The sequence below is a fragment of the Podarcis muralis genome, chromosome 2, assembly GCF_964188315.1.
Source record: "Podarcis muralis chromosome 2, rPodMur119.hap1.1, whole genome shotgun sequence".
Classification (NCBI taxonomy): domain Eukaryota; kingdom Metazoa; phylum Chordata; class Lepidosauria; order Squamata; family Lacertidae; genus Podarcis; species Podarcis muralis.
The window spans coordinates 63,324,123-63,349,631 of NC_135656.1; the positions used below are offsets into that span (position 1 = coordinate 63,324,123).

At 42.5% G+C, this 25,509-nt stretch overlaps 1 protein-coding gene across 2 annotated transcripts in view; it reads left to right on the top strand.

Moving 5' to 3' along the window:
- The first annotated feature begins 2,841 nt into the window (after positions 1 to 2,841).
- The window catches only part of G3BP1 (G3BP stress granule assembly factor 1), a 28,562-nt gene continuing 5,894 nt past the window's right edge, over positions 2,842 to 25,509 (top strand). For both annotated transcript variants that reach the window (XM_028718317.2, XM_028718318.2), the window contains exons 1-6: positions 2,842 to 2,996; positions 19,490 to 19,603; positions 21,459 to 21,540; positions 22,953 to 23,126; positions 23,956 to 24,046; positions 25,412 to 25,505. In XM_028718317.2, the coding sequence (XP_028574150.1) occupies positions 19,509 to 19,603; positions 21,459 to 21,540; positions 22,953 to 23,126; positions 23,956 to 24,046; positions 25,412 to 25,505 (536 nt within the window). In that variant the 5' untranslated portion in view covers positions 2,842 to 2,996; positions 19,490 to 19,508. The remainder of the gene's footprint in view (positions 2,997 to 19,489; positions 19,604 to 21,458; positions 21,541 to 22,952; positions 23,127 to 23,955; positions 24,047 to 25,411; positions 25,506 to 25,509) is intronic.

The following is a 25,509-nucleotide window of genomic DNA, read 5'->3' on the forward strand; positions in this document are numbered from 1 at the left end:
CCTCGGGTTAAAAACTTTGCTTCAGGATAAGAACAGAAATTGTGCTCCGGTGGCGCAGCAGCAGCAGGAGGCCCCATTAGCTAAAGTGGTGCTTCAGGTTAAGAACAGTTTCAGGTTAAGAACGGACCTCCGGAACGAATTAAGTACTTAACCCGAGGTACCACTGTACTGTAAAAGGGCTTCAATATTTCCATCCTATTTAAATGAATATAATAATAATAATAATTCCCCAGCCACTCTGGGCGGCTTCCATAAGAATATTAAAATACTGTGATACATCTAACATTAAAAGCTTCCCTAAACAGGGCTGCCTTCAGATGTCTTCTAAAAGTCTGGTAGTTGTTGTTCTCTTTGACATCTGGTGGGAGGGTGTTCCACAGGGAGGGCGCCACTACCGAGAAGGCCCTCTGCCTGGTTCTCTGTAACTTGGCTTCTCGCAGCGAGGGAACCGCGAGAAGGCCCTCGACGCTGGACCTCAGTGTCCGGGCAGAATGATGGGGGTGGAGACGCTCCTTCAGATATACTGGACCGAGGTCGTTTAGGGCTTTAAAGGTCAGCACCAACACTTTGAATTGTGCTCGGAAACGTACTGGGAGCCAATGTAGGTCTTTCAAGACTGGTGTTATATGGTCTTGGCGGCCGCTCCCAGTCACCAGTCTGGTTGCTGCGTTCTGGATTAGTTGTAGTTTCCGGGTCACCTTCAAAGGTAGCCCCATGTAGAGCGCATTGCAGTAGTCCAAGCGGGAGATAACCAGAGCATGCACCACTCTGGCGAGGCAGTCTGCAGGCAGATAGGGTCTCAGCCTGCGTACCAGATGGAGTTGGTAGACAGCTGCCCTGGATACAGAATTGACCTGCGCCTCCATGGACAGCTGTGAGTCCAAAATGACTCCCAGGCTGCGCACCTGGTCCTTCAGGGGCACAGTTACCCCATTCAGGACCAGGGAATCCTCCACACCTGCCCGCCTCCTGTCCCCCCAAAACAGTACTTCTGTCTTATCAGGATTCAATCTCAATCTGTTAGCCGCCATCCATCCTCCAACCGCCTTCAGACACTCACACAGGACCGTCACCGCCTTCACTGGTTCTGATTTGAAAGAGAGGTAGAGCTGGGTATCATCCGCATACTGATGAACACCCAGCCCAAATCCCCTGATGATCTCTCCCAGCGGCTGCATGTAGATGTTGAAAAGCATGGGGGAGAGGACAGAACCCTGAGGCACCCCACAAGTGAGAGCCCAGGGGTCTGAACACTCACCCCCCACCACCACTTTCTAAATACGGCCCAGGAGGAAGGAGCGGAACCACTGTATGACAGTGCCCCCAGCTCCCAGCCCCTCAAGACGGTCCAGAAGGATGTTATGGTCGATGGTATCAAACGCCGCTGAGAGATCCAGCAGAACTAGGAAACAGCTCTCACCTTTGTCCCTATCCCTTGTTTTCCTTTTGACACAAGTGGATGAAGTTAGCAGGCATACAGGCATCTCCTTAGTAGGTAAGACCTGCCAAATTATAGACAAATAGGTCCAGAGGGGTTTTTTTTTGTATTGGACACCTTCCAAAATTTAGACCTCCTCTAACAAAAGAACAATCTCACTTTCTTGTTTTTAGCAGAATTAGACCCAATTTGCAAGCAGAGTATCTCCTTCTGAGGGGATGAATCCTGCCAAATTTCATTAAAGTAGCACCTTTCCCACCTGGTATGGGAGGGTGAGGCCCTGACTGACTCCAGCTACAAAAGCTGAGGCTTCTGACCAGAATCCTGGCCTGGGGTATTATTTAGAGGTTTTTGCTGGGAAAGGGTTGTTGTTGTGGTCATTTTTTTGTATCTTTATTTTGTATCTTATGATTTATGTGGAAATTGTTCAGTTGTGTTCTTTTTGGTGTTTTGTTTATTATGACTACTTTTGTGTTGTTGTTTTTTTACGTTACATAACTACAAACATATGTTGTAAGCTGTCTTGAGCAAGGTATTGATTTTGGAAAGGAGGCACACAAATGAAATTATTGATTGATTGATAAAGGCAGCCAATGTACATGTGCCAATAGTGGTTGCAGTTTCCAAAATGTATTCAAGCATAGCCCCCACATACAGTGCATTGTACTGATCTAATCCAATGTGACTGAAGATACTCATGTTATGACAATTAAAAGGTAAAGGTAAAAGACCCCTGACAGTTAAGTCCAGTAGCAGATGACTAGGGTTGCGGGGCTCATCTCCTTTATGGAAGCTAATTATGGGATTATTAAGGAAGGCAGCTGATTTCAAGCACTTATTTTTAGAGTGTGTGTTTTGGGTAACTAGTGGTGTTTGGTGAGGGGGATTATAGTGGGCAATGCGACTTTGAGAGGTTTAAGAGGAATCTTGAAGAAAAGGGGTTTTGTTTCTTTTAAGGCAAAGTGTGTTTCTTTAATAAGCCCGAGCTCCTCGCCTGCCCGTCACAGGGTAACGTCCTTCGTAATTGGACTGTATGCCCGATGCCGCTCTGGAGCCACGCCTTTCCTCACACGGGGTTTCCAGGCCTCAGTTTCCAGGGTTTCTACTGTGCAGCGCACCTATCCTTGGCGGGCAAAGTAGCCACACCTCCACAGAACCTTTCTCCTAATAACGAAAGGAGCGTCGCCTCATTGGTCTTCGTCCGAATCGGCGATGACCATCTCCGCCTTCAGAACTCTTTCCGCAACAGCTATTGACTAATGCGGACGTCAGTCCTACTAACCGGCTTTGCGCTCGCTGTGGCGCGATTGGCCTCTCTGGATGTCAACCGCCTCCCCTCCCTCCCTTACGGCCTATCGTTCTCCGAGCTGGGCATCGAGCCGGCTCCTAACTGGCTGCGGGCATGCCATAATGTTAGGTTGCGCGCCGGGTATATTTAGCCGGTGGCTGAGCACGCTGTTGCGTGAGGTGCTTCTCGTCCCCTTCGGCCTGCCTGCCCGCCTTGTACGGAGTGAAACCGCCTCCTCCTCCTCCGCGTCCAGCTCCGCCTCGCCCGCAGGTTGGTGCGGGAGGGGCGCAGAGGGGTCACGTCCTTCACGGGGGTCGAGGGGGCCGCGTACCCCTGTAGCGTCTCCGCCGCCGCCACCGTCGCCATAGACACGCGGGGTCCCGGCGGCTACTGCGGCGGCGCTCCTCCCCCTCCTTGTCCCGCGCCGCTTTTCGCCCCGCGGCCTTCAGACTCGGGGCGGGAGCGGGACGCCGGTGGCGGGTGGGCAGGCGGTGGGGGTGTCCGCTGAGCCGAGGGGGCGCTCGGGGCTGTCGGGCGTTTGCCTGGCGGTATATTGAGGAGGGGGAGAAAGGGGAGGTTGGGGCATAACGGGGAGCGGCGAGCGGGACACCCTCGGCGAGGCCGGGCCTGAGCCGTTAACAAGCCCTCTGGGTAGCAAAAGCGAGGCGAGAAGGACCCGCCCGTAGTGCGTGATCTAGAAGAAGTGGGCAGAGAGAGCGGCTGGGCGGCTGTTAACGGGTCGCTGCGCTGGCCTGCGAAGGGAACTCGGTGCTGGCTTAACGACGAGGGTCTCCTTTCTGACATGCGGAGGAGGCGGCGCCCAGCCTGGCGCGGTCCTCTCCCTCCCTACTCGATTGCTCGCCCCGCGCTATGAATAACTAACTAGGAAGGTTCCTGATCGTGCATGTAAAGCGGCCTACAAAGGGGAGGGGGGTGGGCAGGGGGAACGGGACCCTCTTGAAGCGCCGTTGCCGCCCTCCCCGCGCTTCTCTCGCGCCTCCAGAACCACCCACCCCACCAAACAAAAACCCGCGAGCTTTGTGAAAGAGCGGAAATGCACGAACGGTGCTCGTTCCACCGGTGTAGGGGGCGGAGGGGGAAAGCGACGGGAGGTGCGAGACGCCGCTCCGTTCACTTGTCCGCGGGAGTAGCTGCGTAGGAACCGGAGCATAATGGTGCTCCTTTTCAGTGGGGCAGACGCTTGTGAAAAGGGGCCGCGGAAGTGAGCTGTGCTTCATTGTGCAAGGCTAGGCAGACGGAGCTGCAAGCTTTTGTCCCTTGCCCGCACGCAGCCTGCTTTTCCCTAGCGCGCAGGCAAAAAAGCTAGGCTGGAATATAGAGAGCTAAGTAGCTTTGTTTTAAAGTGGCGTAGCCTTTCACTTGAGAGATGAGATCGGCAGTGTTTTAAACAACCCTGTGCTGTGGACGCCTAAAAGCCAAAAAACCAAAGCCCTCCCAACAAGTTTTTGCCTGTAAAAAATAAAGTAATAAAGGCAGAAAAGTAAGGACACTTGCTCAAGGTCAGTCTTGGCGTGTTCATAGAAACTAGATTAAGCATGCCTGGAGCTTCTAGTAATTTCCAGGATCTTACTAAAAACTATTAGTTTTTCTATTGAAATAGCTTTAATGGGAATCGTTCACGGGCATGTTTTTCTGATAATTGAAATCTGGTTGTGTCAGGTGGCTGCATCATAATCTATTGCAGAGTATTTGTAGCAAGTAGCCATGTTTCCAGTTTGTGCTATTTTTGTCTGCCTCTCCCATGGACACAGTGCTAGGTTTAGGAAACGCAGGCAGACTACTAAGCTATAGAAAAATGCCCATTTATTAAGAGCTACTGTTTTGGGGGCACTTGCAAGGCTCTGGTCAGTCATTAAGTAAAAGATAATTCCGCTGCTAATGTGTTCTGTATGGTTAAGTGGAAAAATACCATCATGTGTTCCCATAAGGTTTCACAAAGATGCCAACCATTTCAAATTTGCTAACTGTATAAATGAGACTTAAATGAATTTATCAATTGCTTGGCATCAAATCTTTTTTGCACTTCTGTTTGTAGCAGCCAAAACAGCAATGGTAAAGTTTGCATTGTGCTGTCCAGACATGCTCTTCTGTGTACTTAACTGGAAGTGCTGCTTGAACTATTATATCTAAAAATAGCAGACCCTGGTGGTAGAATCCATTTTAGACTAAAATTTTCACCTGGTGTACTGAACTTTTTGTATTTGAATAAAACAATCTCAGGAGTTTTAGATTGTATATGCATAATCAATAGGGTCTTGGGTAATGAAATGTTGGATTTAACAGATTCCTTTTTTGGTTGTTCATACGCTAATAATTTAAAGGAGTTAATAATAGGTATTCCCTACAGGTCATTTTTAAAGACAAACTACATGAAACAAACTTCTGCTTTCTTTTATATGGAGATGACTTACATATTTCAGATATGCTACTGGCTTATTGACTTTTAAGCTAAGGATACCTTAACAAAGACAGACTAAGAAAATAAGGTAGTTGGGTAAATTTTCTTACAATGTACTTCTGCTCACTCACCTAGACTTAAAAGTCTAGCAATAAAACAAGCATGAAGACAAGAGAAATGCCTTGATGGGTCATTTTGTCGTGGATTAATGTTCTCTAAATTTACCCACTCATAGTCCGCTGCTTGAAAGTTGCAGTAGAATTTTAGAGTTGTGACGCTCTAAACTAGGGGGTGAGAAACCTGACGTACTCCAGATATTGCTAAACCAGAACTCAAACCATTCCAGACCAAGATACTGGTTTTGGCAACTAAAGATCTGAATAGCTTAGGCTCAGGTTACCCGAAGAAGCTACTTTCCCCAAACTGTATGGGCTTTCAGATCAGAGGAGGCCTTTTTGGCAATGCAGCTCCATTATAGAGCGTCCTTTCCCTTGAGGTTTGGATAGGAACCACTGGAGTGAACTTTTATTTTCTTCCAGGCCATCCAAGTTACGTATAACTACATTCCACTATCCCATCTCAGATCCTTGTATTGTTGAATTGTACTGGAAAATTTTAACTGTGTGTTATTGGCCTATTGTTTTTAAATTATAACTTGCCCTGAGATCTTCTATATAAAGTAAATAAAATTGTGACCCTACCCTCTACACTGCAGAACTCTTGAGCGTTGGTAATACTTAACTGGAACTGATGGAGATTGGAGTTCCATCAGCATTTGAAGGGCATAAGGTTTCCTATCCCTTCACTAAACTGACATTGGCTTTTTAAGATTGGGAAAAATGTAGGGTTGTAGTGATCAATAGCTAATCCATAGATAGCCAGGAAAAGCAGCTACAAAATTACAGTAGGTTTGAAAATTATATAAATCAACACATACATTTATTTATACATGTTTTTGATTATACATACATAAATTTATTAGTGCTTGATCTCAATATGCAGTGAATTCCAAAGTGCAGGGAGTGTCACATTAAGGAATGGGCATTATGTGACACCTGTAGTAGTGTCAACTCTGCTGACTGAAGAGGTTGGGTGGCACATGGGATAAGGTGATCTTGTAGGTAAACTGGTCCCAAGTTGTTGAGGGCTTTATGTACCAATAGTAGCACCTTGAACTTTGCCTAGTAGCAAATTGGCAACCAGTGCAGATTTCTGAGCATAGGTGTTATATGCTGACAAGGCATCACTCAGTAGTCATGGTGCAGCATTCTGCACTAACAGCAGCTTCTAGATCAAGCACAAGGGAAGCCCCACATATAGAGCGCATTGCAGTAATCCAGTCTTGAAGCAACCAACACATGAACTACTGTGGCAAGACTTTCCTGATGCAGGAATGGCTGTACCTGTCAAACCAGCCGTGGTTGGTAAAAGGCACTTCTAGCCACTGAGGCTACCTAAGCCTCCAGAGATAGAGCTGGATCCAGAAGCACCCCCAAACGGCAAACCTGCTGTTGAAGAAATAATTGTGAAATATGAGTTTGAAAAAGCTTTTACATAAAACTGTTTAGGATTAACTACATTTTTACCTCTCCCCACACTCCACAAACAGTTTACATGTGACAGTTACTCAAATTCATAGTTCTGAATTAAGTTTCATTTCTGAAATGTTATTCTGTGTTTTAAACGTGATATCACCCATCTTCAGTGGTGTTTAAGTCAAAACCACACTTAAGTACAGACTGGGCAGTTTAAACACTCTACTGGATCTTATGCACTCTATAAAATAAGTCGAGTGAAATCCAGAAGGTGCAAATCAGCTTAGCAGTTGCATTTCACTTCTGACTATTTGCAAACCGCTATGATTTACATTTTGGGAGGCGGGTGGCGCTGTGGGTAAAACCTCAGTGCCTAGGACTTGCTGATCGTAAGGTGGGCGGTTCGAATCCCCGCGGCGGAGTGAGCTCCCGTTGTTCGGTCCCAGCTCCTGCCTACCTAGCAGTTCAAAAGCACCCCTAAGTGCAAGTAGAGACCGCTTTATAGCGGGAAGGTAAACGGCGTTTCCGTGTGCTGCGCTGGTGCTGGCTCGCCAGATGCAGCTTCGTCACGCTGGCCACATGACCCGGAAGTGTCTTCAGACAGCGCCGGCTCCCGGCCTCTTGAGCGAGATGAGCACGCAATCCTAGAGTCGGTCACGACTGGCCCTGACGGGCAGGGGTACTTTTACCTTTACCTTTATGATTTACATTTAGGTAAAATAAGGAATTTTAAGGATTGAATGTTTTCAGCACCTTAAATGTTAACATTGCCTAAGAAAAGTTACGTTTAATGTTTAAAGTATTTCTTACACGTTACATCAACATCTTTACAACCTTGCAAGCCCTGGGGGCGGGGGGTCGAACCTGTGGTCCTCCAGGTGTTTGTGAACTATGACTTCCATCATCCCCAGCCAGAAAGTTATTGGGGATGGTGAGAGTTGCAGTCTAACATCTGTAGAGCTGCATATCTATCACATCTACTCAGTGTTAGAAACAGATGAAAGCTAGGAGCTAAATGGCGCCTTAAACCTAGGTAATAGGTGTGTGTAGGTGCGTTTTTTTAATATCAAGAATACAAAGCTAAAAATGAACTTCAGCTAAAATATGTTCATTTTTCACATGGTTTAGTTCTCCCCTGCCCACTCCCCTAATATTCTTAAGAGGGTCTCCTCCAGTCTTCAGAGAGTAGCTGGAAGTGGGGAGGCAGAAAAAGTTCCACCTTTCCTTCCACTATGCAGTTTTAATCTGAAATCTTAGGCACAATATTGCGCTCAGAAACTGCTTGTGCTAATGAAATTCCCTGTCTCAAAATGCGCCTAGAACAATGGGAGTTTCGAACACTGCACCTGCTGTGGCATCAATATTGGTATGCCAGAATAATAAAACACTTGTATTTGCACATGGACTTTGACAAATGGCTTTCTTTGATGTGAGCCCATTTCTAGACTTAAAAGGTGAGTATGGATAAAAGCATGCTGGTAGTCTTGATACCCAACAGGAAGTTCAAGATTCTCTGCACAACAGTGATGTGGGTTTGCTGGAAAGTTTTCTGATGCCTAGGGCAGGGGTTTTCAAACTTTATGAGTCCACGGCTCCCTTAACCAACTGCATTCTTTCTGTGACACCCCTTTGGGGCTCAGAAGTCCAGTTATGTCACCTCTTGCCAGCAGAGCTGGCAGCCTCTCTTTTTTGAACACCCTCCTTTGTGGAGTGTTCCTTCAGTCCTCTCCTCCCTTCTTGGGAGTCCTCCAGACAGCTGCTGCTGCTGCTGTCGTCCCTGGTTTCTGAACTGCCCCCCTCCCCAGGTGCTTCCCAGGGGCACCATTTGCCTGCAGAGCTTATAGCCAGGGCTATAAACAGCTGTGCAAGCCTTTGTGAGGCAGACACACAAGAGGGCATCATAGGAACGAGGGAAGGAAAGAGGGACAGAGGCCAGTGTTGTCTGCGGCACCTCTGACCATCATTCAAGGCACCCCAGGGTGCCACAGCACACTGGTTGAAAACCACCAGCCTAGGGCTAGAACACTTCCCATAGAAAAATAAAGAACCACATCAGTGCTGCCCATTGTTGAGAATTACTGTGCCTGGGATGGATAGAAGATATAGGACAAATCCTTCTCTTAGTTTTCTAGTACTTGTGAATAAATAGGGTATGTATGTGTTTTTTATTCTGCTAATCTGTGTGAAAGATGGGAAGCAGTAAGACACATTGTTGGCATCCATCTGTCTTGAGAGACAATAGAGTGCACCATCTGAAAAACTCCAGTGTAGAAGTCTTGGTAGCGTATATGGAAGTTCTCAGCTGTCCAGATGACAACGCCACCTCTGCCACTCCCAGCCTTGCTGATGTAGTTCAAAGGAAAGCAAAACAGTACATGTGGCACTAGCTTGGCTGCAGGAATTGCCAGAATGAGGTGTGCAAAGTGCCATCCTACTGCCTTGGGGACTCTGGATTTGTGTAGGGTTTAGTCCTTACCCTTTCCTTCTCCTGGAGATGTCCCACAAGGTAGCGTTTAAGGATGTCCCACAAGGTAGCGTTGTGGGAGATGTCCCACAAGGTAGCGTTTAAGGTAGCGTTTTAAACTTGGGAGTTCACTCCTGAAGCCTTTCTCACGAATGAGTATAGCCACAAGGCAGCAGAGGTTTGAGGTCAGAGTTTAAGGTCTCCTGGATGGGCTACCTTTCCAGGTTAACAAGCCCCATCTGTCTTCTGATTTTCTTCAGACATGAAGGGAACAACTGATGCCCAGTTAGCTTTCTAATGATCTCTGCCCAGTAAACCATCATTTATTTGACTGAGAGCCTTGTGCTTCTGTTCTGCCCTCCTTTCTCTTGTGTGTCGCAGCTGACAATGTCTGGGGTTTGTTAAACCATAGTCTTCCATTATATCCGAACTGGGAAACTGGCTTAATATGTTTTCAAACCATAATCTGATCCTGGTTTGATATCTGAGTTTGTAGTCTGAGATTAAGCTACAGTTTCCTAGTTTGCATTCAATAAAAAGGTAAAGGACCCCTGACAATTAAGTCCAGTCGTGGACGACTCTGGGATTGCGATGCTCATCTCGCTTTACTGGCCGAGGAAGCTGACATTTGTCTGCAGACAGTTTTTCCGGGTCATGTGGCCAGCATGACTGAGCCGCTTCTGGTGAAAGCAGCGCACAGAAACACTGTTTACCTTCCTGCTGAAGCGGTGCCTATTTATCTACTTGCACTTTGATGTGCTTTTGAACTGCTAGGTTGGCAGGAGCTGGGACCAAGCAACGGGAGCTCACCCTGTCACGGAGATTCGAACTGCCAACCTTCCAATTGGCAAGTCCAGAGGCTCAGTGGTTTACACCACATCGCCACCTGCGTTCAATAGGATGCTGCTACTTCAACATGTAGGAGAAGAGAGGATTAAGTTTGTGGTGTAGAATTGCTTCTCAAATATTATAAAATAGTTTGATAGGATTTTGTTTAAATTGGTCCTGATACAGTACTTTTAGTTTCACTGCGTGTACTAAGCACATAAACACTTGTGGGAGGGCTTGGGTCAGTGCTACAGAAATAATAGTTGAACCAAAGTACTGTACATGAAATCATACCAGCTGAGCATATGGGCATGACCCTCCTCTTCCCATATATGTTTTCTTTCCAGCGGTACATATAAAGTTTTCTGGAGGGAAAATTTTGGTTTAACTTGTGCAAGTTATCCTTGAAATAAGGTGGCTGCTTAGTGCAAAATTGGCTACAAAAGCAGCAGCTTTGGGGCGATGAATTTCCCTTTGTTCAATCCTTGGGACTTGTTTGGCTTGTCCCCCTCCCCCAAAAAGACAGTACCTATGTGCAAACATTTTCTTTATTACGTAAATATGTGCTTCTTTATGACTACACATTTCTGGTCATCAAGGTCTGAGCCCGCAAAAGAATCCAGTTGCTTCCTTTCTTGTTTTTATTAGGTAGCAATTGTTTAAGCTAATCCTGGCTTAAGAGAGGTTTTTACTTTGAGTGCAATACTGATATGTGCAGCTGAAGATGCTTACAGCCACTGAAAATCCAGAAATCCACAGTTCAACCAGAGCAAATGACAAGTTCTTGTTCTTTATGTGCTTATATAATGGCAGCTAAACTCATTCAAAAGCCTGCCAGAAGATTAGTTATACAAAGATCAGGACAGATACACTACTTAGTCTTAGCAGGTCTGAATGTGAACTTGGCTCCATACATGCAGAGCCACTGCTGCAAGTGCTCTGCTTCTAGCTGCAGGAAATAATACCTCAGGTAATGAAGGGGACATAAAACAGGGCTTTATTTTCTGAATGCAACTAGTCCAAGTTGGTGTTCAGTGACTTGAAGGGTTCTTAACACAGAAACTAATACTTTTAATTGAGCTCAGAAACAGTAGTATCTGATGAAATTGCAGTAGAAGGCACACAGTAGCATTTTGCATTGGCCGATAGGTTTGCTCACATAGATCTGACTCTCATGGTTGGGGTAGTCAAAGTGAGGTCTGATTTAAATGTCTTAAGTATGCCAACTCATCATGGTTTGTTCTCAGATAACAAACCATTATGTGATGCCATGGTTTGTTGGTTTATAAACTGACTTGTTTGAACTATGATTTGGCCTTATGAGCTAATCCAACTCCTTTAGTTTAACCATGGTTTTAAATTGTGGTTTGGTTAGCCACAGCAAATGCAAAGCTACAGAGGCATGAGTAGAATTCTTAGAGGGAAAGGATATGCTTTGAGTGTGCTTTAAAGGTATAGTATGTACAAAGCTGAAGATGGGCCAAAGATCCAACTCAGAATAAGGCTTTCTTAGCTTTCTGAAATGAAAAGCTATATATAAATTACCTAACTAATGGTCAGTACTTTCTTTAAAGAAGGAGAAACCTTCCATTTCTCCAGGAAGACATTCAGTGTCTTGGCTAGAAGACCACTGTTCGTTGACGCTGACCTTCACCAACTCCGCTGTTCAAGAGCCAAAGTACATGTGGTGGTTTTCATAATGGCAAACTGTCAGCATTCACGGGGGATATATTCAAAATTGATCCAAGCAACTCATACTTCTTTATAGACTAGCCTGGCATTGTCACATCTGTAGCTCCAACAAATTGAGCAAAAATGGAATTTCTGAGTAGATGTTTGAACTTTGTGGTACCTGTAATCGACACCTCAAAGATTTTCTTTGCTTTTGAATTATTTAATGTCGGGACCCCCATGCTAAAGCTTAAAAATAGCAAGAATCAGTCAATTGATGTCTTAATATTTATTTTCTTTACAAATAACAATATAGGTTTTTTTTATAAAAAAAACCCCAACAACATTAATCTTAGAACCCAGGAAAGCAAATTCAGTGGCCCAGTTGGCACACTACAGTAAATCATTGTTAAAAGTTAAATATGATATAGCAAGAATGTGCAGAATACTAGTTACAAGGCATGAGCACTGGTTGACATATAATGCCAAGTCAGCTTCTCTCTTGCTTTCTCTCCAGGGTCCTGTGGGTAGAATTGGAAGAGGAGTGCCACAGTGCTGTGAACCAGCATGCTGCTTGCTTTATCCCAATGTTTCATTTATTGTTTAAAGCAGGCATAGGCAAACTCAGCCCTCCAGATGTTTTGGGACTACAACTCCCATCATCCCTGACCACTGGTCCTGTTAGCTAGGGATGATGGGAGTTGCAGTTCCAAAACATCTGGAGGGCCGAATTTGCCTATGCCTGGTTTAAAGGGACACGAACCAGGCCTTTCTCACATGATATAAAATTATTCAAAAGAAAACAAGCTCCTAATAATTTATGTTCTTGTATGCTGCCTCGCTTCTGTGAATGCACAGTTCAAATGTTTTCTGTCGGTAGGAAGGTGCGACTCAGTATAAATGTTGGGAGGGAATTTTTGTTGTCAATTTGGCTAGGAGCCAGATAAAAGTATTGGGTCACAATGTTTCTTGCTTGGAGCAATATACTATGGCCATCAATGCACTCTGGAATGGTGTTTCTCATGGCATTAAATTTGTGTAAGGTAATTGTATGACATCACATACTCTAGGGATGGCAATTCTAACAGTTCTGCTACCCAACCATCAATATTAAATACAGTGGTACCTCGCAAGACGAATGCTTCGCAAGACGGAAAACTCGCAAGTCGAAAGGGTTTTTGGTTTTTTGAGCTGCTTCGCAAGACGATTTTCCCTATGGGCTTGCTTCACAAGATGGAAACGTCTTGCAAGTTTGTTTCCTTTTTCTTAACACCGTTAATACAGTTGTGACTTGTTTCGAGGAGCAACTCATAGCACGCGGTGTGGTAGCCTTTTTTGAGGTTTTTGAAGACTTTGGTGATTTTTGAAGCTTTTCCAAAACTTTTCCGACATCGTGCTTCGCAAGACGAAAAAAATTGCAAGACGACAAAACTCGCGAAACGAATTAATTTCGTCTTGCGAGGCACCACTGTATAACTTTGGATTTCTAAGTCATTGAGATTAGTTTCTTAGCAACTAAGATCACACATTGAATTTAAGCCACATGCATCTTACTTAAGTGCGCTCAGATAAAGGGTGCTGGTCCTACTACTGGACTTACTTGTTTTTCGTTAAAGTTTGTGGTTTATAGCACTTTATTTCTTGAAGGCTTCTTGTGGACTTATTTGAGTTGGAAAATAAAGATACATTATCAGATGAACAAAGAAAACTATACTTAAAGTGAGGTAATTATTATTTTTTAGATCCCCCCCAAGTCAAATACCATTTATGTGTGTTAGATTGCCCTCTTATTTATTAATACCTCCTACCAAGAATATGTAGGAGGTTAAGCTGTTGGACTTAAGAGCCACCCTCCAGTCCTCTGGAGTATAGGATCCCCCAATTCTGTTTGTGCAAAGCATATGGAACCCAGCTCCACTCTTAAATGACAATGTTTTTACTCTGGAGAAAATAGACAATATTTCCAATGAATTAAAATCAGTTCTGGTGTTTGAGATGGTGTAAGCCTCAGGCACAAACACAGAGATTAGGAGTGCTATCCCTGTACATGTCTGCTGAACTACATTGACTTAAAGGGGGCTAATTCTTGGGTGAGTATTCAACTGCAGCCTGAGATTAGTCCTACATATACTTACAAGGGAGTAAGCCTCATCCAACACAGTGGGCCTTCATTTTGAGTAAACATGCAGAGAATCAGGCAGTAAGAAATGTTTAATGTGGTTATAGCATCATTATTTGATATTAAGCAATTTAGTTTGTAAGTCTTTGAAACATAATAGGTCTTGAGTATGCAGTAATTGCTAGACTGTGAAATGTTCTCTCAATCAGGCTCGTCATAAAAAAGGGTGACCTTCAGTTCTGAGTATCTGTTGGAGCCAGGTTAGTGAGTTACAGAGCACGTAAAGATTGAATTTCTGTACATCAGCCAGTGTCCTTCATTTAGCCCAAGGTGCAACAGTGGTAAAAGGGAGGCAGAACTGAAACAGTTTGTTCCAACTTCCAAAAGTAGGTCCAAATCAAGAGATCTCCAGAATTATTCATATTGGCTGGGGTTGCTCATAGTGTCTGTCTTAATATTGGGAGATTGGAAAAGCAGAATGAATGAGAAGTAGCTGAATATGGAAAGTCATATCTCTCTTGCTTTGTAGATAAGTATATGTTACACAATTTTTAGACAAATTGTAGTTGGTTGAATGCAAGAGATGATGACCAGTTGTGCCATGAGAGTTCCTAAGTGGTACTTGTGCTGCCAAAAACAGCATGGGCACTTAACCTCTGTGTGTGCCTGAGAGGAGGTCTTCTGTAATTGTGGTTAGGAAAGGTAGCTGTAGTAGGACAGGTGGTAGCATAGGGCAATATGCTGATATATCCAAAACCAGTTTGAAGTCCATATGATATCAGTTTCATAATTTTTGACCTGGCATATCGCAAATCATGATGTGTGTTAGGGCTGAACAATGTATTGCTTTCAGCATTGTGAAATATCACCAGCCTTATTGTAATATACTGATATATCACGATGTCTGAAATAAGGCTCTAACTATGTAGAGGTGCACGAGGTAATGTCCTGACAACTGCTACTGTTTAGGAGTCTAAAACTGATACATTTTTACTTACCTGTAACATTGTTACAACTGTTATTTTATAGTACAAAGCGACAGGAATCATGAGAGAAGCAGTGATTGGCTTCACGGTTTTTCCCACATCACAATTTTTTTTAAAATAGCACACACATCGTGATTCATGATATATCACTATGTTGAATATTATGAAACTGTTACCATAATGTGGACTTTAAACCGATTTTTTGACTATGTATTGATACGTTGCCTAGCCTTAATATGTGTGTGTGTGTGTGTGTGTGTGTGTGTGTGTGCACTATGCAAAAATCAAATGCAAAATCCATGAAGCCAGCCAATGATTACACAGCTCCATCCTTATTTCAGGCATCGTGATATTTCAGTATATCGTGATGTTTAGCTGGTGATATATCACAATGTGGAAAACCAGATATCGCCCAGCCCTATTCTGGAACTTAACATGTAGGGTGAAATTTAATCGTACAAAGTGTTTATGGTCATAAGAACCCTCTATAGCTTCCAGCTGATTCATTCATTAATAGGTGACAGAAATAAAGGATTCTTGGATATTCCTCAGTTTGCAACATGACTGAAATGAAATGTAGCTGTGAAACAAGTGAATGCTTCCAGGGTTTTTTGTTGAGTTTGTAGTAGGGTAATTTGGGTATAAAATGGCTATACTGTACAAGAAGAGTTGTAGACTTTGCTCATCTCCCTTTAAGGAGATGAGCTCAAATATAGCAGCTTTGATCACATGATTCCTCTTCCTCAGTCTATAATAGGAAGGGCTTAAATGGCTGGACCTCTTTTAGCCTGGAAAAAGGGTCTTTGTAAGGTGACTTTGGCAGACGTGCAATGGGGACTGGGGATACAAGAATAATTTGCATTAGGGTGTCAGTGGATAGGCTGAGCTTGATATTTGCCACTGTTTTGTGAAGCCACGTACAGCAATAAACATTTTTCTTACTCTGCTTTTATTTGTGGCTCTTTATAGTTGGGAATCATAGTAGGTACATAGGAAATTAACTTAATTGAGTCAGCCGATTTGTCCATCCCATTGGCCCACTCATGGGATTCCTTCCCAAGCTGGAGATTCAGGTATTGAACCAAGAACCTACTGTATTTCATGAAAGCATGTGCTTTTCTTTAAAAGCGTGCCCTTCCCTTTAAATGTGTTTTTGTGTAGGTGTAATTTCCTTGCTGCAAGAGATTATATTAGTTTTCCACAATTCTGAGTTGCTTGTGTTAATAATTCCAGACATAAAAACTTTAAACAGTCACCAAACCTGGATAACTCTTCTTCAACACAAGGGAAACTTAACATACGTATTGACTGTTTTGTAAAGACGAGACCAGGCCATTGAAAAATCCAGAAATTCGGAAGACTTAATATTCTGATTGCACTGCAGTAGTCAGACTGCAATATTTTATCTTGAAAAAATTCCCCCCCTCCCGCCCACCACCACAAGCAGCATGCCTTGGACTGCTGTGTAAAAGTGTTGAGTAATGTATTGGAAGTAAATTACATGCTCTGCTCTATCGATCACAGACCTTTGTTATGCTGCTACTATGTGCACAGACTAATATGTGCTGCAAAACTAATGCCTTCTTGTGGTTTCATTTTTAAGTTACATTTCAACAATATGTTACTTTTGGGGAGAAAATATATCAGAAAAGTCTTGATGCTGATTAAAGGTCAATTTAAAAGGCTGGGTGATAAAATTCTACACATAGTGAAGATGTGCGGAGCTTCAGGTGGCTGCTCAGGTGAACTGGACATTCTTCCCATCTGTAGCAGTTATGTCACTCGCACTAGTGTGAACAGAACATATAGAAGTGCAATATCCCTAATAGCACGGAAAACCATTTGCAATTCCACTTGCATCTTACACTGAAAGAAAGGTTGATTATTAATTTTAGGAGCCATCTCTCTGGAAGCAGCTCTAAACAAATGTGTGTCAAGTCTGACAGATGTCAAACTTCAGTGTGCTTGGGAATGTAAATGTTGGCATATTAGTAATTTAAGCACTGGGGGTTATGGCCTGTTTTCAGATAAGTCATTAAAAATAGTGGTTGAATGATACATAACTGTTCATGCACTAAAGTTTGATGTAAATTTGAAAGCAGGTATGAACCATCTTAAACATACATTTTTCTCAACGCCATGTTAGCCTATTGCAGATTTAAACTAAGGGGGTAGATCAAGCAGTTCAGGTTTAAAAAGTAACCCTTAGTACAGACCAACTTACCTAAGCCATCTGGTGATCTTTCTTAGTGACTATGCATTAAATGACTGGGTGGTAGCCAACTAAACAGTTATGGTAGTGTAGGCAATTTTGGCTGTGCTACAAGACTCCACCCCCCCCCCCCCTGCTGCCACTAAATTTGTTCTGGGGTTCCCCAACCCTCAGGAGCAGATCTAGGGAGCGCATGGGGAAAGGAGATGAAGAGAAGTTCTGTTTTGTTGGTTGCACTAGCAGAACTGTTTAGTTGGATACCACCTGATGTGTCTTAATTTTTTTTTAAGAAAACCTAGTTCTTTATTGCCCTCCAAAGATTTGTCTTCTTTCTTTCTTTCTTTCTTTCTTTCTTTCTTTCTTTCTTTCTTTCTTTCTTTCTTTCTGTTGTTCTTTAAATTAAGCAACAATGAAAATTCAAACCATATAATGCTCAGTTAGTCATGACCAACCTATATTTAAGAGTTCTCATTTATGTTACTGTTTAATATTAGAAAAATTCAACAGCCACAGGCAAGCATTACGGTTAACTTCACTATACATCAAAACTCTTTCATAGTGTAAACATAAAACTAACTGCTGGCTTTTCTCAAATGTGCTGATGCTTGATGTAGCCAGACCTTTGTAGAGCACTTATACTCCTTGTGATAACTCAGTGTGGTAGATGATTGTTTCCATTTTTAAAACTCAGACTTGTAGTTTTCTAAGACCACCAATATGTTTCTATTTCTTGGAACATGGAAGGGCCCCCCAAATTTAAGGCCTTGTCTACTAGGCCACTCTGACTCTTCCTACAACATCTGTGTGTGATATTATCTATTTATTTGATGTATTTATATCCACTCTTTCCCCCAAGTTTATGATATATTGCTTAGCTGGTAGCTGAGATAAAGGTTCAATCTTCATTTTATTTTAGACAGTCCCCCCCCACACACTTTTAGACTGTATCACTTTTAGATTTGTATCCAAATAGGATCACAGGGTTTTTCCTAATACAGCCATAAGACAATAAAACATCAACTTTAATTGTTTACTGGTATTTAATTGTTTTACTGGTGTATGGGATGTTAGGGGAGGGGGTAGTACCTCTGGTGGGGGACACTGCTCCTTCGGAGTAGTTCGTCAACTTTTGGTCCCCACAATGCACTCAGCTATGCATGCAAATACAGGTTGTGGCAGATTGGGTGGATGAGACAAATAGTGTGTCCCTCTGTCAAGAAGGCGGTTCCTGCATTTGGTGTACAGGGAAGTGAGGGACAGATGGGGCTTGTCAACCTGGGAAGGTAGCCCATCTAGGAGAAGGGAAACACCGATCCTAAACAGCAGCTGCCTTGTCTTTGGGAGAAGAAAAGGCTAAGGAGCAAACCCTACGCAAATACAGAGTGGGGTCCTTAAGACTGTTGTATGGCACCTTGTACACCTCCTTCTGGCAACTCCTGCAGCCAAATACCATGATCATGAAGGTGAATGCATTATTGTCTTTCCAGTTCGGTCAACAAGAATAAGGACAAAGCTCCAATGGCAGTTCAGCTTTTAAAGACCCATCCTACTCCTGACAAAGGAAAGCCCTGTTTCTCACTTTTGGCTAGTCAGGTTCCCTCTGTGCTGGATGAAGATAAGAACATGGTCTGCAGGAATACATTTGCCCGTGCTAGGCTTCTTATGGATGTGCAGTGGGATGGGCTAGTGAGTGATTAAGTTTCCCTCTGCGTTCATACTACACACGAGCTGAAAGAGCATAGGATTCAAATTTATGCATTAGGAAATGTGTACTGTATTGTGAAGTGGCTGTTTTTCAATGGAAAACAATTGAATAGTTGACTTTAACAGATGTACTGTTATGGAGGGGAATGATCATTCCTATAAAATAATGTGTTTTCAAGTGAAGAGCATTGTTTGTGTACAAAAAATAATCCAGTTTACTGAAAGGTGGGTGAAGGAATGATGGTGCCCAAATTTTGCTACTGCAGAAACCTTTTTGTGCACCTTACCCTACTCTGCTCTGGACTCCACTGTTTTCTTGTGGGGGGTTGTTTGTGAGGTGTGCGTGCACGCGAAGAGTTTGGCAAAGTGGGTGGGTGGAGAGCCAATCAAGTAAAAAATTGGGTTCCTAGATAAGAGGTATCATGTCCCAGCTTATTGCTTAGATGACTTACTGTATGTGAACTTAAAGGTCATTGCACCTTTTCTTGAAGCCTTTCAGTTCAGCTACTGAAGTCAGACAAGGTTAATGGGAATTAGTACAGCCATATATAGCCTCTTAAATTCTACAAGAAGATTTACTTGCTTGCCACCAATTTTCTGCTGCTATACTTGAAATTTTGGGCACTTGTTTTTTTTATATATAATCACTTCAAGAAGCTATATTTGGATTATTGTCTTCTTTTCCCTACCGTTGAAATGTTTCAAGTAATTTAGCCGTGTGTGCAGTAAATTGGCAACTGTGTGAGAAATTGGTTATAGTTTATATAAGCTTTCCTCGGCAAGGTTGAGTATTGGATATATTTTCACAAATGTTTTGGTCTTCAGTTTTCAGTTGACCAAAGAAATGGTGATGGAGAAGCCAAGTCCCCTGCTGGTTGGGCGGGAGTTCGTAAGACAGTATTATATTCTGCTGAACCAAGCACCAGACTTCTTGCACAGGTAAAGTCTCCTATTTGAATTAATTAAAATAATATTTCAGAATCAGGGGCACTGTTGTACAGAAATACTGGCTCCTCTTCACAAGTTTAATTTGCCAAAAGCAAAACAAAAATTATGGGTGCAATGTAGAGTTTGCAGATAAACTTCTACATCTCTTCCATTCTCTGTCCTCCCCGCAGTTTAAATTTGAGCCAGAGTTGTATATGCTCCAGGACCAGATTCCCTCTTCTATCACCACTGTGAAGTAATAAGTTGATATTCAGTGTTAGTAATATTCAGAGAAGACTCCTTGAAATCAGTGGTCTTGAGCCTATTGATCTCATTGAGTCTTCTCTGAATATGATTTAGTTGGATAGTGCCTATAATCTTCGGAGTTTCAACATTCTTCTCGTCACTCACTATTCTTGCATTGCCCTAAAATAGTAATAATAAAACTCCATACAAAAGTAGTTTCCAGGTTGGTTTCTTCCATGGAAGTTGTAGCTCCTGGAGGATCAGCAAAACCTCAGTCTCATCTTCCCTTATAACCCAGCCTCTGGGCAAATAAAATGCAAATATAAGGAGATAAGACATGCATAGGCAAACTCGGCCCTCCAGATGTTTTGGGACAACTCCTATCATTCCTAGTTAACAGGACCAGTGGTCAGGGATGATGGGAGTTGTAGTCCCAAAACATCTGGAGGGCCGAGTTTGCCTATGCCTGAGATGAGAGTTCCTTGCGAAGACCACATCAGGCTACAGGCAATATGTGGACTGCATCATCTTAATTTATTGAACAGTGAACTACACAAAAAGCAGAGCTCTTTTCTACATACAGTAGAGCTCTTATCCAAACAGCAAGGGGCTTCTAATGCGAAAGGACTGTTTAACAAAATAAGGCAAATTTAGCAATCTGTGAAAACCTGGTTTTTTATTTGATTTAATATTTGTATTCCACTTTTCCAAAGCTCAAAGTGGCTCACATTAATCACAATAACATTTTTAAAAACTCCAAACATTGCATTCCTTATAATATCAAACGCAATAGCTTATAAATAAAGCAAACAACAGCAACAAATTAAACAAAACAATACAATTCAATAAGCAAGTCATGATAGCTCATTGTTGCCATGGTGCTTCACAATCACATGGAACCTTACTCCAGAACAACAGCCAACAGGGCACAGCAAGTCCATTTGTTATCAAACGCATTGTTTTGCAATACTGCAGTGGATGGAAGCCTAAGTGACTATGCGAACTATAGACACTTGCATGGAACTATACATTGAGAAAACCATGTGGGGTAGGTGGGCAAGGTTGTTGAGTGGTGGTCAGCTTCAGATGTGCTTGGAGGAAAAGGATTATCTGACCTCATTTCAATCTGGCTTTGGGCCTAAAATCAGAACTGAAAGAGCCTTAAGGCACAGGCTGATGACCTTTACCAGAGAAGAGGCATCAGAGGACTGCTACTCAACTCCTTAGCAGTTGACTGTAGTATATACTGCAGGGTTTCATCTTGTCCCCCATGCTTTTTAACATCAGTATTATGGCACTGGGGAATAAGGTCACCAGTAGTGATTGGGAGCTGAGTGCCACCAGTATGTAGATTGTTACCTGCAGGGAACTTCTAGTTACCAGTGGTGGTCAGGTAATCATGATAAAGTTGGGATTGTGTTCCTTGGAGACAGACAGTTAAAAGACTTGTTATTGAAAACGAGCAGCTGCAGAAACTGGTTTGATAACTTCCATCAGCCCACATTGAAACAAAAGATTGCTTACGCCTAAAGTCAACAATATGGCTAACATTTTAGTGCTGCAAAGGACCATGTGATGGAATTGTACATTGATGAAATGGATGTAAATTGCTCTTTCACAGGTTCTATGGAAAGAATTCTTCTTATGTCCACGGTGGCTTGGATTCGAATGGAAAACCAGCTGATGCAGTCCACGGGCAGTCTGTAAGCATTTGCAAAATCGTTTTATGATTGACTGAGGCACAGTCAAGATGCAGTGCAAAGTGAGGGAAAACACCTTCAAATTAGAAAGTAGAATTTGAGGAGGTGGGAAACTAGCATCAGATTTCTGTGCCAGCTATGTGAATTCTTAGTCCTTAGGTATTCAGTGAATGGACTTCGATTGAAGTAGATATTTGCTAGATTTCTATGGGTCATGTATTTTCAGGTAAGGTGGCATGAGTCTTTAAGAATGGATGCTGGAATGTATATGTTGGTTAGCTTAATATGTGCCCCAGGAAAATTGGTGGAAAGTTTTGTTGCAGATAGGATAATCAAGCATATAGAAGTACAAACCTTGCTGAAGTGGGAGACAGCATGGCTTCTGCAACAGCAGGTCCTGTCTCATGAACCTATTAGAGTTCTCTGAGAGTGTCAACAAACTTATAGAGGTGATCCAGTTGTTATTGTGTACTATGACTTTCAAAAAGCTTTGGACGAGGTACCTTACCAAAGACTCATGAGTAAGCTTAGCAGTCATAGAATGGGAGGTCATCATAGATAGTTCGATGAAGATGTCGACCCAGTGTGCAGTGGCTGTGAAAAAGGCAAATTCCATGCTAGGTATAATCAGAAAAGGAATTGAAAGTAAAACTGCCAGTAGCATAATGCCATGATACAAATCTATGGTGCAACTACATTTGGAATGCTGTGTCACCCCACCTCAAAAAGAATATTGTAGGGTTGGAAAAGATTCAGAAGAGGGCAACCAAAATGATCAAGGGGATGGAGCAACTTCCCTGTGAAGGAAGGTTGAAGCTTTTGGGACTTCTTAGTTTAGAGAAAATGCGAGTAAGGAGTGATGCGGCATGGAGAAAGTCGATAGAGAAAAGTTTTTTCTTCTTCATATCACTAGAACTTGAGGACATTTAATGAAGCTGAATGTTGTCAGGGCAGATAAAAGAAAGTACTGCTTCATGCAGTGCATAGTTAAACTATGGGACTCGCTCCTACAGAAGCTGATGATAGCCACCTACTTGGATGGCTTTAAAAGAGGATTAGACCTAAAAGAGAGGTCTGTCAATGGCTTTTAGCCATGATGGCTATGCTCCGCTTCCTGTTTGGCCACTGTGAGAACAGGATGCTAGTGTACACGGGCCATTGGCCTGATCTAGCAGGCTCTTATGTTCTTAATTATTAAGTCCCTTTTTAAATGGAGAAAGCTTTCATAAAATAGAAGACTGTTGTAAGAAAGGCAAGACTTCAGTTAAATCAGACTGCAGGTAGTCTGGGCCTATTAATGTTTCAGGTTTTTGGTTTTTTTAAATTCTTTGCAGTACTAAACACATGACACTTCTAGTTCATCTCTGCTTGAATCCTTAAAGTAGCTCATACATATTTCAATATGATTTCTGTAGGATATCCACAAGAAGGTCTTGTCACTGAATTTTAAGGATTGCCGCACGAAGATCCACCACGTGGACGCTCATGCTACTCTGAATGATGGTGTTGTTGTACAGGTCATGGGTGAGCTCTCCAATAACACACAGCCCATGCGGAGATTCATGCAGACTTTTGTCCTTGCTCCTGAGGTATGTAGCCTGTGGGAATCTTAGTCTGTGAACCAGTATGCCCAACATCAGTGTGTGACTTTATATCAGTGCAGTGGGATTGGGATGCCAGGAAGGTTCAGTTGGCTCCCCTCTGTCAATGGCTGCAGAACTTCTTTACTTTAGAGTCATTAACAACTGTGATGCACTTGTGTTTGGATATGTGGCTCTGCCAGAATAAGCCTAGCATTTGTGTATGTGTTAAGTCCTTTTTCTGTTCTTGTTGCATACCATAGACAAAGGGATAATTATCAGCATTCATGACTGAAAAGCACTATTTGTCATAAGGCCTGGTTCCAGTAATTTATAAATAAGAAATCTCTAAATGTCTGAGTGTGACGGCTCCTTAAATTTTTGCTGGCTTTGGTAGACTCATTGTCTTAATCCTGACGTCTCACTGTTTAATTGGCTGTGTTAGTTTACTAAAAATCTCTGCTTCCATGATAATCCTATATCATGATGTATATAAATTTAGTAAATCATAATAAATAAATTAAGCATTAAAAGCTATTATGTTTTTGTTTTTAAAAACTGTTTTTTAGCTTTCTTCTGATCATTGACACTTTGAATGAATGCTTTTTAGTTGAGTAGAGCGTACTTCTGATATGGTTCAGGAAGTAATGTTTATGTAACAATTGAAGTGTCCCTCTATATTTGTAGCATGGTGCAAGTAGGTAAAACAGGGTTAGATTGTTTCAAACATAAGCAAAGTGGGTTTGTGCTGCCAGATTAAACATGAACACCGTGTTCATAGTACACTGGTACTGAATGCAGTAGACTAAACGTCCTTTTCTCCTTGTGTTGTCTTCAGGGTTCTGTTGCAAACAAGTTTTATGTCCATAATGACATATTCCGTTACCAGGATGAAGTTTTTGGTGATTTAGATGCTGAACCTCCAGAGGGTAAGTACCAAGACTGTCAATGTGTTTTCCTCCTAAATTAGTTCTCTGTGATAAAAAAATGGTAACACGATTTGCCCAGTCAAATTCTAGTTGCTTACAAATAATAAACTTAGTATTATTAATATATTTATATCCCACCTTTTCCCCAGACATCAGAACATGCTAAAACCTTAATAGCAACAGTAAAACTTAGTGCTAAAACTTGAGCCAGCCAAATTTTATTTACATCTATATAAGAGTTTTTAAAGTTACCAAATGTAGGAATTTGATCTTGGTCAATAACTGATGAAGACCAGTCTTGAGAAGTTTCACTGCCATTTTTATGTAATTTCAATCCCATCCATAAACTGTCACTCGCCTTATCTAAGATGGCTCCTGGTGTGAGCTGTATATGAAGAGACTGTTAAGTAGTATGGCAAAACAGAAGAAAAAATAGTGAACATGTCACTGGAGGTATGGCCTTTGCTGGTGATGGTTTAGGTTTACTACTGGGATTCACTACTCTCTTCAGCATTTCAATCTCCTGTAATTGCCATGCCAAGACATAGAAGCAGATTTGCTGGTTAAGGGGCTAAAACCAGCTCTTAACTTTAGCAGCTGTCATTCATACCTTTTGTAACCCTGTGCTTTGTACTTACTTGAAGTTTAGAAGCTTAAGTCAAAACCATGCCTATGAAATATGTGTTGAGCATTGATCAGCTGTTTGTACAATGATGTGAACAACTAGATTGGGATACATAACCATTCTACTGTTGGTTATGTATATATTTGGTTGCGTACTCTGTTTTATAATGGCCTGGTATTAGCATTGTTGGAGGGGGGCAGGCTATAAATCTTAAGTATTTAATTAAAATAATGTCAAGGTAAGGGGATATTTCAGCTAACAAAAATCAAATTTCCCCATGCCTAATATGTAAAACACTGAGTATATTTGCAAGTGGCTGACCAGGAATGCAGAGTTTGTCTCTCCTATACTCCTTGCTAGCGAGCAGGAGCAACGAATCAAAATTCTTGGCCTAGTGTTAATGTCCAGATTGGGGGCTGCGGTTTGTTTCACTCCAAACCCAATCTGAAGCCAAGGTTTGTTCTTGGCTTAGCAGTCATAATTCGTTTGATTGAAACAAGCAACAGTCTCCAGTTTTGACAAAACATGAAGGTAAGCATTGTGGTGTGCTAGTGATGTCCTGTTTGCTAGTGAAAGAGGAGCGAGATAGAAGCAGTTTGCATGTTCATGGTCAACCATTAGCACGGCTTACTATAACATGAGAATGCAGCCACTGTGTGTACATTCTGACTGCAATGTGGAAATTTGTCCTGTACTTGATCGGTGTAAAATCTTTTTTTTTTTTTTTTTTACCTCACCAGAATCTGAGGAGGAAGCAGAGGAACCTGAGGATAGGCAACAGACTCCTGAGGCAGTTGCTGATGATTCAGCAGCCTACTATGAGCAGTCTGTCAGGTAA